The following is an 11,728-nucleotide window of genomic DNA, read 5'->3' as shown; positions in this document are numbered from 1 at the left end:
TTGAAATGAGATTGGTCCAGATAAACAGACAATCTCCTTGTGCTGACTGACAGCAGGTTTCTGGGCCTTCAAGGACAAGGGGTTTTGTGAAGCCAGTCCTACCCTGTGCAACCTTGCAGAAGACAGCTCAAGAGCCTCCCCGACGTGACTCTCCCACTCCCCACCTTGCCCGCCTTCTCTCTGGATGTTTTGGCCCTGAATTCAATTAGGTCTCTTGCTCCTTTGGCAAACAAAAATTGGGATTTGGGTTTTTTATATATTTTTGATGTATTTATATAGTCTCTAGATAATTTTGGAGAATTCATAACTATGTGATTATTCAGTACCTGGTGCTTACAGTATACCTCAATTAACAGATGCGCTTATGAACACTTCCTAAAAATAGAATTTAACATTTTAAAGTGAGGTCGTTAATCAGAAGGCAGAAATGAATGTAGCAAGGCCTTTAGAAATGGGTTAATTTTCCAAATGTGACATTTTACCTGTGAGTTTCCTGGAAGGGAAGGGAACAAATATCCTGTGATGCAAAGCCTTGATGAAAGGAAATACAGGTTTGTCTGAGGAGCCAACTCTTGCTTTTAAAAAAATTTTTCTTTTCTAGCATTTTTAGGAAAGAGTTGTCATGGATTCTTATATAAATGCTAGTCAAACGCTTTTAGCCAGTTTTACAAAAGGTATACAAATCGTCTACAAACGATGTCTCATGTTGATGAATATGACTGCATGCTCCTTAAGTCGAGAGGAAGCTAGGACAATGTAGTTTTTAGATGTTCTCTGAGTTATGGCTAGAATTTAGAGAACTTGGGAGTGGGAATGACTAATATGTGCTGTAGATAATCTAGTTGTTTGAAAAGCACAGGTAAGAGGAGGGAAAAAAGGAAGAGTCCACTCCTAGGTATGTACCCAAAAGAATTAAAAGCAAAGACACCAATAGATATTTATACAATAGTATTCATAGCAGCATTATTAACAGTAAAAAGTGGAACCAACTTAAATGTCCATGGATGGATGAATGGATAAAATATGGTATATCCATACAATGGAGTATCATTCAGCCTTAAAAAGGAATGAAACTGGTATCTGCAACAATATAGATGAACCTTAAAAATGTTATGCAAAGTGAAATAAGCCAAACACAAAAGAACAAACACGTTATGATTCCACTTAGATATTTAGAATAAGCAAATTCGTAGAGACAGAAAGTAGAGGCCACCAAGGGACAGGTGGGAATGGGAAGTTATTGTTTACAGGATATACAGTTTATGTGAAATGTTGAAAAAGTTCTGGAAATGGATGGTGGAGGTAGTTGCCCAATGATATGAATGTACTTCATGCCTCTAAATTGTACACTTAAAAATGGTATATACTTACACAATAAAAAAATTAGTCAATATTTACAATCACAAATTATTACCAGAGGGATGTTAATGGGAATATAGATAAAACAAGATTGACCATGAGTTGGAAACTGTTGAAGTGATGGGTGCACATGAGTTCATTATAATAGTTTTTCTACTTTCCTTTTTATTGGAGTATGGTTGATTTACAATGTTGTTTTAGTTTCAGGTGTACAGCAAAGTGAATGTTATACATACATCCATTTTTTAGATTCGTTTCCCCTATAGGCCATTACAGAGTACTGAAGAGTTCCCCGTGCTATACAGTAAGTCCTTGGTTATCTATTTTATATATAGTGGTGTGTATATATATCAACCCCAATCTCCCAATTTATCCCTCCCTCTTCCTTTTACCCCCTGTTAACCATAAATCTGCTTTCTACATCTATAAATCTACTTGTTCTACAGATAAGTTCATTTGTATCATTTTTTTGGTTCCACATATAACCAACATCATATGTCTTTCTCTTAGTTCACAATGACAGTCTCTAGGTCCCATCGACATTGCTCTACATGGCGTTATTTCATTCTTTTTTATAGCTAAGTAATATTCCGTTGCATTTATGTACCACATCTTCTTTATCCATTCTTCTGTTGATGGACATTTAGGTTGCTTCCATGTCCTCTCTATTGTAAACAGTGCTGCAGTGAACGGTTTCTGTACTTTTGTATACATTTGAAAATTCCTATTATAGAGGGAATTCCCTGGTGGTCCAGTGGTTAGGACCCTGTGCTTCCACTGCTGGGGGCCCTGGTTCCATTGCTGGTCAGGAAACTAAGATTCCATAAGCCACCCAGTATGCACCCCCCCAAAAAAAAACCCCCAAATTTCCATTATAGAGCTTAAAATATCTGATACTGAAAAAAACAATTTAAGAACACAGTAAATTAGTAGAAAATGAGAAACTACTGGTTAAAGTGATTACAGGGAATACTTTTATCATATAGTTTACATAATGGAATTATAGATACTATATAATGATACATAGTATTTATTATTGCCCTGCTGCTGCTGCTAAGTCGCTTCAGTCGTGTCCAACTCTGTGCGACCCCATAGACGGCAGCCCACCAGGCTCCCCCGTCCCTGGGATTCTCCAGGCAAGAACACTGGAGTGGGTTCCCATTTCCTTCTCCAGTGCATGAAAGTGAAAACTGAAAGTGAAGTCATTCAGTCGTGTCCAACTCTTAGCGACCCCATGGACCCTCAGTTCAGTTCAGTTGCTCAGTCGTGTCCTACTCTTTGCGACCCCATGAATCGCAGCACGCCAGGCCTCCCTGTCCAGCACCATGGACCCTAGACCCCTCTAATTCTATGCCCAGGAAAAGGTCAGACTGTGAGCTGCTTAGACAACTCCCAAGTCACACAGCAAGTTGGGAAGAGCCCCCTCTAGTGTCTCAGCTGTCTGCACAGAGGGACACTCCACCAAGGGACTCGCAAAAACATGGGACAACTGTCTATTCAGAAAAAGAAAACAAAAAGCCCAAACTTACTTCCAGTCAGCCCTGGTTCAGATCACAGCAAACACTTTGAAAACTGGCCACACAGTTGAAAACACAGGTCAAAATTTTCCACAGTATTTAACAAGAAACCCATAGGTAAGACTGTTGACTCATGTACTCAATACTTCGTGAATATAAAGCACCATTACACTGTTATGAGGATACAGCTGAGTTCTGGATAATACCTACCTACTGAAGACACTCAACCTAAGGATTAGCCAGGTTGGGGTACAAAGTTCTTTTGAGTCTATGTATTGTTACCATAATACTGAGTCCTGACTGCTTTGCAAGAAATTAACACTGAATCTTCAACTTGTTTTATCTGTTTGAAATAGGTAATTGAATTTACTCAGCCCATTCTTAGCAGAATGCTTATTCAGGAAATTTAACGTGATTCACACATTGTAATGGTTAATTCATTCTCTATGACCCCATTCACCTAAAAACTTCACCTGCATTTGAATGGCTTGAATTTACGACGACTGTCTTCTCTGGTCTTGAATTTCTCTCTAGAGGCCAGTATATGTAAACTAACTTTGTGATCACAAAATTAATCCTGGAAAACAGTATATATTTTCCTCTATGCCAAATGGAAGGATATTAATGGCATTCTTTGTGAGCTGTGACCAACGTCCAAAAGACAAATATTGTTGACCTTTGAACATGGGCTTGAACTGCCTGGGTTCACTTATATGTGGATTTTTTTCAATATATTGGAAATTTGGGGGGGAGATTACAATTTAAAAATACAGTTGAGCTGCATGACCCAGAAATATCTAAAAATCTTAGAAAAAGTTGGAGGAGAGGGCTGAATTAGTTGGCTGGCATCAATATATACACATTACTATATGTAAAACAGATAACCAAAGCATACCTACTGTATAGCACAGGGAACTATACTCAATATTTTGTAGTAACCTGTAAGAGAAAATATAAAGACATACATATATAACTGAATCACTATGCTGTACTCCTGAAATTAACATGGTGTAAATCATTTATACTTCAGAATTCATATGTAACAGTGCATGATTTATTTAATAAGGAAAATTTAGGTATGTCATAAAAGTATAAAATATACAGAGATACTATAGGGTGAGTGAAACTTAATATAAAATTAATGTGTTTTTCCTATTTTATAACTTTGCTCTCAAATTATATTACCATACAGTATGTTTCTAACTGGAAGAACTGCTTATCATCACAGGTAAGTTTCAAAAAAACTGCAACATTTCCAATACTATATTAAGAATATGACTATAATACTGTATGCCATAATGACTATAAAACTGTATACCATAAAAATTTGATAATAATTAGTGTACAGAATAGGCTATCATGAAGCAATTATATCAGTTACACTAGGCTGCCATAAAGCAATCATATTATTGCTTCTTCATTATCGGTACATGAATCATTATACCTGTAAATAAATATGAATTCTTCACATTACCTTCCCATTTTCAGTATCTTTCACACGAGACAATACTGAAGTACACACTGAGATGGTCCATCTTTTTGTAAACAAATGACAAGTTTTGGTAGTACAGTACTTTAAACATTTTCCTTATGACTCCTTCTCTAGCTTACTTTAAGAATACAGTAAATGATACATATAACATATGCTACTTGACTATTCATCAGTAAGTCTTCTGGTCAAGTTATTAGTAACTTTGGGTGGGTCAAAAGTATGTGGATTTTTTGACTAAATGGGGGTCGGCACCCATAAAGCCACATGCTGTTCAAGGGCCAGAAAAACATGACTCCAGTGAGTCTCTCACTCCATCCCAATGAATCTATGTGACACCATGCAAAGTAAGATTTAACCAACAGCAGGTTTTCTGAAAGCTTGGAGCCATTTGTGGCCACAGTAACAGACACTCACAGCTTCTTTAAAACAATAAACTGAAGAATCCAAAAGAGGCGGCAGAGTTATGACAGAGACACAGGAAGAGGAATTAAAGTGGCCAATAAAACATGGGAACATGTTCAACCTGGGGCAAAGAAATGCAAGCCTCCATTTTCCCACATATTAGTAAGTTTGATGGAGATAGGAAGAAACACACTCGTACATTTATTTTTCATAGGAGTTTAAGTACAACGATTTCTGGATGGCAACATTTATTAAAATTAACATACCATATACTCTTTGACCAATCAGTATTCATGACAAGGAATTTACATTCTGGATATGCTTGAAAAAGTATGTGTGGTGGGTATTTATTTTCACAGTAGTGTTTTTTCCAGAAAGAAAGAAAAGGAGCATTGGGAGCGTATTCATGTCATTTTAAAATGCTACTAAAGCTGTTCAAAGAGTAATATGGAAATGTTACCAATTACATGGTATAATACCTGTGTAGATTTGATACAAATATATAATCAAATATAAAGATATAAAATTTAATAGAAACTGAACGCATATATATGAATGTGTATATGTATGCAGCTAATATTTTCTGGAAGGACATACAAAAAAATACTGGTCACCTTCAGGGAGGCAGTGGGGAAGTCTTTTCACAGTATAGCATTCTGTTGTTATTTATATTTCTAACTTGGGCACCAGCTCTGCTTCCCTTTCCCTGACCTCGTACCCCAGGAGAAAGTGGCCATGCAGATTCTGGGTTGGTTTCAGGAACCACTTGACTTCAACACTTACACTCATCACTAGAGGGTGTAGATCAATGGCTCTTGGCTCTGATGGTGCACTGGGAGGCCTTAAAAACAGTCTGACAATTGGTTCAACCCTCAAAACTCTTATAGTATGGGGAGCATCCTCACGCTGGGATTCCTAAGAACTCCACAAGTGGTTCTAAAATGCAGCCAGTGGAGAACCACTAGTACGTATCTAACCTTTGATTATTCCTCCGTGTCAAATAATGACCTAATGGGTCATGCGACAGTACAAGTCAAGTGTCTGAGACTGTGGGCAGTCACCAGCGCCTCCTGCTCACAGCAGGAATTAATACCGAATAAAGGAAACCTCAATATGCCCCACTGGCCTTGCCGTGTGAACATTTAGCATTTACTGAGTTTGTAGTCTCTGCTGAGGTCTTGTTTGTAGGGACTGTGGACAATTCTAGTTTACGTCCTCATACTGTTTTGTTTTAAAGCTTTAAACAATTGGTTTAAGCAACACACTCCTCCCACACTAGCCTTTTAACAAATTTAACAAAAAAAAAGAGGCAGAGGTACCTCAATATGTGCGATGTGGGTCCACGTTGTTCTCTTAAATTTGCTAGCCATATTTTAAATCTTTTCTTGGCAATATTTTCTTAAAGAGTGAATATTAGGTTAAATATTTTCAAAGAATCAACTTAGCAAGCAAGTTTCTCTTACTAATTCTATGATTAATTTTCCCATTAATCCAGTTAACAGCCATATAATATGGATTTCTGCAAGAATATAGCTGACCAAAAGGAAGGGGAAAATTGCAAATTCCAGAAATAAGTGCTACATAAATATTCACAAACTTAGACATGCTATACACAGCTGCTCTCATTTAGGCAAGGTTTTTTTAAATGATTTATACAAAGAAAGTTTCTTTTTCAGTGTAAAATGCACGCACACACTCTCAAGGTGAGCCCAGTCTTAGAATCTTAATGGAAACAAACAGTATTAGTCTTCTAAATGTAACTTCTAATGAATATAATGAGCTCAACTTGAGGGTCTTAAACAGACACAATCTTAGTTTTCAAAATATAACTTGAATATAGAATTCCTTAAAAGTAATATCTGAAATGTTAGCCATCATATATATTTTTATTACAAGATTTTTAAAATCTGAGGAGATACAATTGAGACAGAAAACCAGCTTCATACCAAAAATACACTTTCAATTACCTTATCAAGCAAATAAAATTTCACTTATTTGCTTTTTCTAGAAGTTAATGTACAATAAAAATTTAACATTGTACATGACAGACATGTAATTAAGCATATAAAAGGAACATGTATTCAATGTTCAGAAACAAAAGTAAAAATAAATAGCAATGATAAAACTTTGAAAAAAATAATGCACATTTTAGTTGTGGAAAATACGATTCTTAATTATATACACAGTTATACTTAATAGAAAGCCATCTCTTTATAATTGCACAAAACAAGGGACCAATAAAGCATAATTTTTAGGGCATGTAATACTATAATCCTAGGTTGTTTGTTGCTTAACTCCAGGATATAAAACACTTAGGTTTGTAATATAATAAAAAGTATGCAGTACTGCTGGAGAAAGATTGTCTTCCTCAACTCAAATTAACCTGTAGTAATTCTACAAAAGGCTGTACAGGAAATTTCACAAAAAGAAATATTAAACAATTATTGTGCCCACTCCATGCGAACTAAGCAGCCAAAAATGGGCTTCAAGGTAAATGTAGTGGGACATTTAATATTTTTGATACTTTTATACTAAAAATCACCAATTTTTTCTGCAAAAAACACTTTGCATTTGATCATGATTGGCAATCTCAACACACAATACATCCCAGCAAAATGGAGTTTCTGCTTTACTTTCTCTTAATGAAAAAAATATTTCAGGAAATAAGAATTTATAAAAAAGAATCATTAATGCTCAATTCACTGAAAACTTATCAGGAATGTTATTCCATTTTAAAAAACCCTGTTTTAAACTTTTCTGTAAGAAAATCAAAGGTAACATTTCCATTCGTATTATGGCACAGCCCTCAAGTCAGAGAAAAATACACTTTAGGGAACCAGAAAAGATTGCACAAAGGTTAGGGGTCAACCTGAAAACCTCTTGGTGAAAAACACTTGAGTCCTTTAGGGTGATAAAAAAATATGTGCAGACTTAATTATAAGTATTTACATTTCAAAGCAGAATCATGAGTTAGCTGTGTAGCTGCTCAATATCAATGATTCACAGGCATTTCAAAGGTGTGATAATGTGTACACAGTATTTGTGTCCACACTTGAATGCATAGAATACAGCAAAGAATACAGTTCTTCAGTCTGTTACCTATCATACCTGTAACAAAATTGTTTACATTTTGAAAGCTGTACAACCAGAAGACTGAGCAAATACTTTTCATTATCTCAAATACACTTTAAGTACTACTGATTTCACTCATTTGTTCCACAACTTGTCCTAAGATCTCATCAACTACATCAACATCGTAATTCACTTGCTGAAGATCGAGATCAGGTACAATCATGGCCAGGAGCTGTCCTACGTTAACTCGAAGAGATCGAAGTTTGAGGCTGAAAACACAAACATTATACCTATTAGATGAACATTATAATAATACAGCTTAATATTCACATAGGGCTTAAAATTTAAGAGAAATATTAAAATGGAATCTCTAGAATGGCACACAAACTAAATGAAAAGCAAAACTTCCTCAAGAGAACTGGATTTAATAATTCACTTAATAATTTATAATTTAACAACTAAATATTTATCTGTTGGTAAATACAATGTTTCATAAAACTAGTGGCTCTGTTTGGTTCCAACTAATATAATTTTAATTCGAGACTGGAAAAAATGTGGACTGGTAAACACATAAATAACAAGATGCTATTTACAACTGAAAATATTGGTATTACCTGGAAAACAGTATTTTTATACTAGTGAGAACACTGGTCTAAGAATAAGATGTAGCTCTTTGAATTTCAGCTTCCTTCTGAGGAAAGTAAACTGAACTGTTCCCTAAACCATGTTCTGTGAGATATCCATAGTTGTATAAATGGATGTGTGGTTAACTAAGCTTAATAAACTTTGGCTTAAATAATGTTAAACAAGATCTTTTTTAAATGCAGAATTTCTCTGAACCTGTCACATACTAAAGTTCACTATCAATTGTACTATGAATTCATTATAAACACTTGGAAACTCTAGATTAAACGATCATTATGATTCCTTCCTGATTTCCATACATGTAGCTATCTGCATATGAACATTCTGGACTTTAGATACATACCTACAACTATTCAGCAAGTGGTCTTTCCTTGAAGACTGACTGAAAACACGTGGATGAAGAGAATGTTACAGTTGTTTCTATTCTGTCCCCTCCCAAATATAAGAAGTCTGTCTTTAGTTTAGATACTGATCTTTCTAGGGTAGAAATCTCTGAAGGAGCAAGATGCTCATCTTTAGGTTGACAACACACAAAAATGTGATTTTACATTTGGTTTCTGAGCTTATCTTAGGATTCCATTGGCTCTTGGATAAAATTTTACACCATTCCCGTAACAGTTGCTTTCTGTCCAAGCTTACCCACTCATCTTCAACCAGATGCCTAATTTCTATATAAAAAAAAGACAAAGCACCAGGATAACCCTACAGCCATCTCTGACCCTCCTATCCTTTAAGTCTTTGGAGTGTCCTGGCTAACTTCCCTTCTCTACAGGACACATCACAAGACCCTATTTCAGTGTATGTAACAGCACTGAGAGAAAGCACTGTGAGCTCCATATGCAATTTTAAAGAATGTAGCCACATTAAAAACTAAAACAAAGCAATAAATTTAAGTTACATATGAAATATCATTTCATCATATGATCAAAATATTGAGGCATTTTCTTCTCCTTTTTTTGAATATGAGGGCATCAAAATCCAGCATGTATTTTATACTTAAAGCACATCTCAACTCAGACTAGCTACGTTTCAAGTGCCAGTGGTTAAACGTGGCTATACTGTCTTGGAAAGCACAAATATAAATGATCATCAATGACTCAAAGTTCAGTGTGCAAGTGGACCATCTGGAAAACTGTTTAAAAGTTTCCAACTCAATAACCCGTACTTTGGCCCAAGGATCTGTATTTTACAAGTACTACAGATGTTTGTGGTTAACATTTTCCAAGACACCAATTGGGAGTTTATTTTCTGAAACCTTGGCCCCATAGTTATATGTACTAATCTATTCATTCTATTTCCATAAACAGGTTTAATGAAATCCTTCAAAAACTTAAATGTCAGGTAAGGATGGTAAACTATTTCCCAACAACAGTATGTTTTAGGTACCAAGTCTTATTATATTAGTAGGAAGAGTTATACAGTTTTATCCCTTAATGACCATTTTTTTTCCTTAATGAATATTTTTGAATGATAAACTATCAATAGACCACCAATACTGTCAGAACCCCAAGTCCATTTAATACCTTACTGAGAGTAATCATTCATCTATTGTTTTCTTATTTTCACATAACTTCCTCCTTATTATCATCTGTAATGGCAATTTTCAGTAATTGTGGATTTCCTAAGTTAAAATTGCAGAAGGCACGTAGTAAAATGAGATAGCAAACCATAAATAAGTGGTGCCAAGTAGAGAAAGAAATCAAGGTTAAAAACTAAGTTTCATGAAATGGACCCTTATCCTCTAAGTCACTGCCTAATTCAGTCCATTCTTTAACATCTGGGACAATTTTCACTTTCTCACCCCAAAATATTCCTAACCAGTCTGACCAATCAGAGCGTTATTCCTTTGAAATTCCTATTTCACTTAGGTTCACTAAACTTAGTTCCCTGAAGGAAAGGATGACGACATGTACTTCTTTTTGTATCTATCATAATGCTGGGATCACAGCAGTGAGCAACTTCTTTTGACAGAACAACCTTTGAGGAGTACTAGCAGTATCACGCTAGAACTGCAGCCCCAGCCAAACTGCCTCATCTCACATTACCTTTCCCCATCAGTGTAATTTACAGACTCCTCGATGTTACTTGAAGTTGATACATCAGCTCCTACGTGTCCACTTGCAGATTTTAATTGTTCGATTTCAGCTTTCAGTTCTTCACACTGCGAACGGATTTGTGATTTTTCCACTTCCAATAATTCAATCTGATAAAAAATTAATTTTATAACTGTAAAATTTTAAAATACTACTATCAAAGTACAAATTTAAGCTAAGAAATGTACAAAACTCTGCTTGATGAAAATCTCCATCGAAAAATTAAGACACTACCCTAGTGGCTCAGACAGTAAAGAATCTGCCTGCAATACAGGGACCTGGTCTGGAAAGAACCCCTGGAGAAGGGAACGGCAACCCACTCCAGTATTCTTGCCTGGAGAATTCTATGGACACAGGAGCCTGGCAAGCTACAGTCTATGGGGTCGCAAAGAGTCGGACACGACTGAACGACTAACACTTTCATTTTACACTCCAAAACGAAAACCAAGAAAACGTAGACAAAAAACAGCATAGTATAAATAAAGCTTCACTTGTTTAGTTTCACTTAAACGAAGACCTACAAGACCTTTTAGAACTAACACCATGAAAGATGTCCTTTTATCATAAGGCACTGGAATGCAAAAGTAGGAAGTCAAGAGCTTGGAGTAACAGGCAAATTTGGCCTTGGAATATAAAATGAAACAGGGCAAAGGCTGCTTTTGCCAAGAGTTTTGCCAAGAGAACGCACTGGTCATAGAAAATACCACTTCCAACAACACAAGAGACGACTCTACACATGGACGTCACCAGATGGTCAATACCGATATCAGACTGACTATATTCTTTGCAGCCAAAGATGGAGAAGCTCTATACATTCCAACAAAAACAAGACCAAAAACTAACTGTGGCTCAAATCATGAACTCCTTATTGCAAAATTCAGACCTGAATTGAAGAAAGTAGGGGAAACCACTAGACCATTCAGGTATGACCTAAATCAAATCTCTTATGAATATACAATGGAAGTGACAAATAGATTCAAGGGATTAGATCCAATAGACAGAGTGCCTGAAGAACTATGGATGGAGGTTTGTGACATTCTATAGGAGGCGGTGATGAAAACCATCCCCAAGAAAAAGAAATGCAAGAAAGCAAAATGGCTGTCTGAAGAGGCCTTACAAATAGTTGTGAAAAGAGAAGCTAAAGGCAA

At 35.9% G+C, this 11,728-nt stretch overlaps 1 protein-coding gene across 1 annotated transcript in view; it reads right to left on the bottom strand.

The window, feature by feature from the left end:
* Positions 1–6,697: 6,697 nt before the first annotated feature.
* The window catches only part of MORC3 (MORC family CW-type zinc finger 3), a 42,470-nt gene continuing 37,439 nt past the window's right edge, over positions 6,698–11,728 (bottom strand). The window contains exons 16-17 of the mRNA XM_068972671.1: positions 10,533–10,690; positions 6,698–8,111 (exon numbers count right to left, since the gene is read on the bottom strand). Coding sequence (XP_068828772.1) covers positions 7,958–8,111; positions 10,533–10,690 — 312 coding nt within the window. The 3' untranslated portion in view covers positions 6,698–7,957. The remainder of the gene's footprint in view (positions 8,112–10,532; positions 10,691–11,728) is intronic.

This window comes from Capricornis sumatraensis, chromosome 1 (genome assembly GCF_032405125.1).
Source record: "Capricornis sumatraensis isolate serow.1 chromosome 1, serow.2, whole genome shotgun sequence".
In the NCBI taxonomy this organism is placed as follows: domain Eukaryota; kingdom Metazoa; phylum Chordata; class Mammalia; order Artiodactyla; family Bovidae; genus Capricornis; species Capricornis sumatraensis.
Note: the sequence above shows the minus strand (reverse complement) of the source record. Positions and strands in the feature narration are given on the sequence as shown.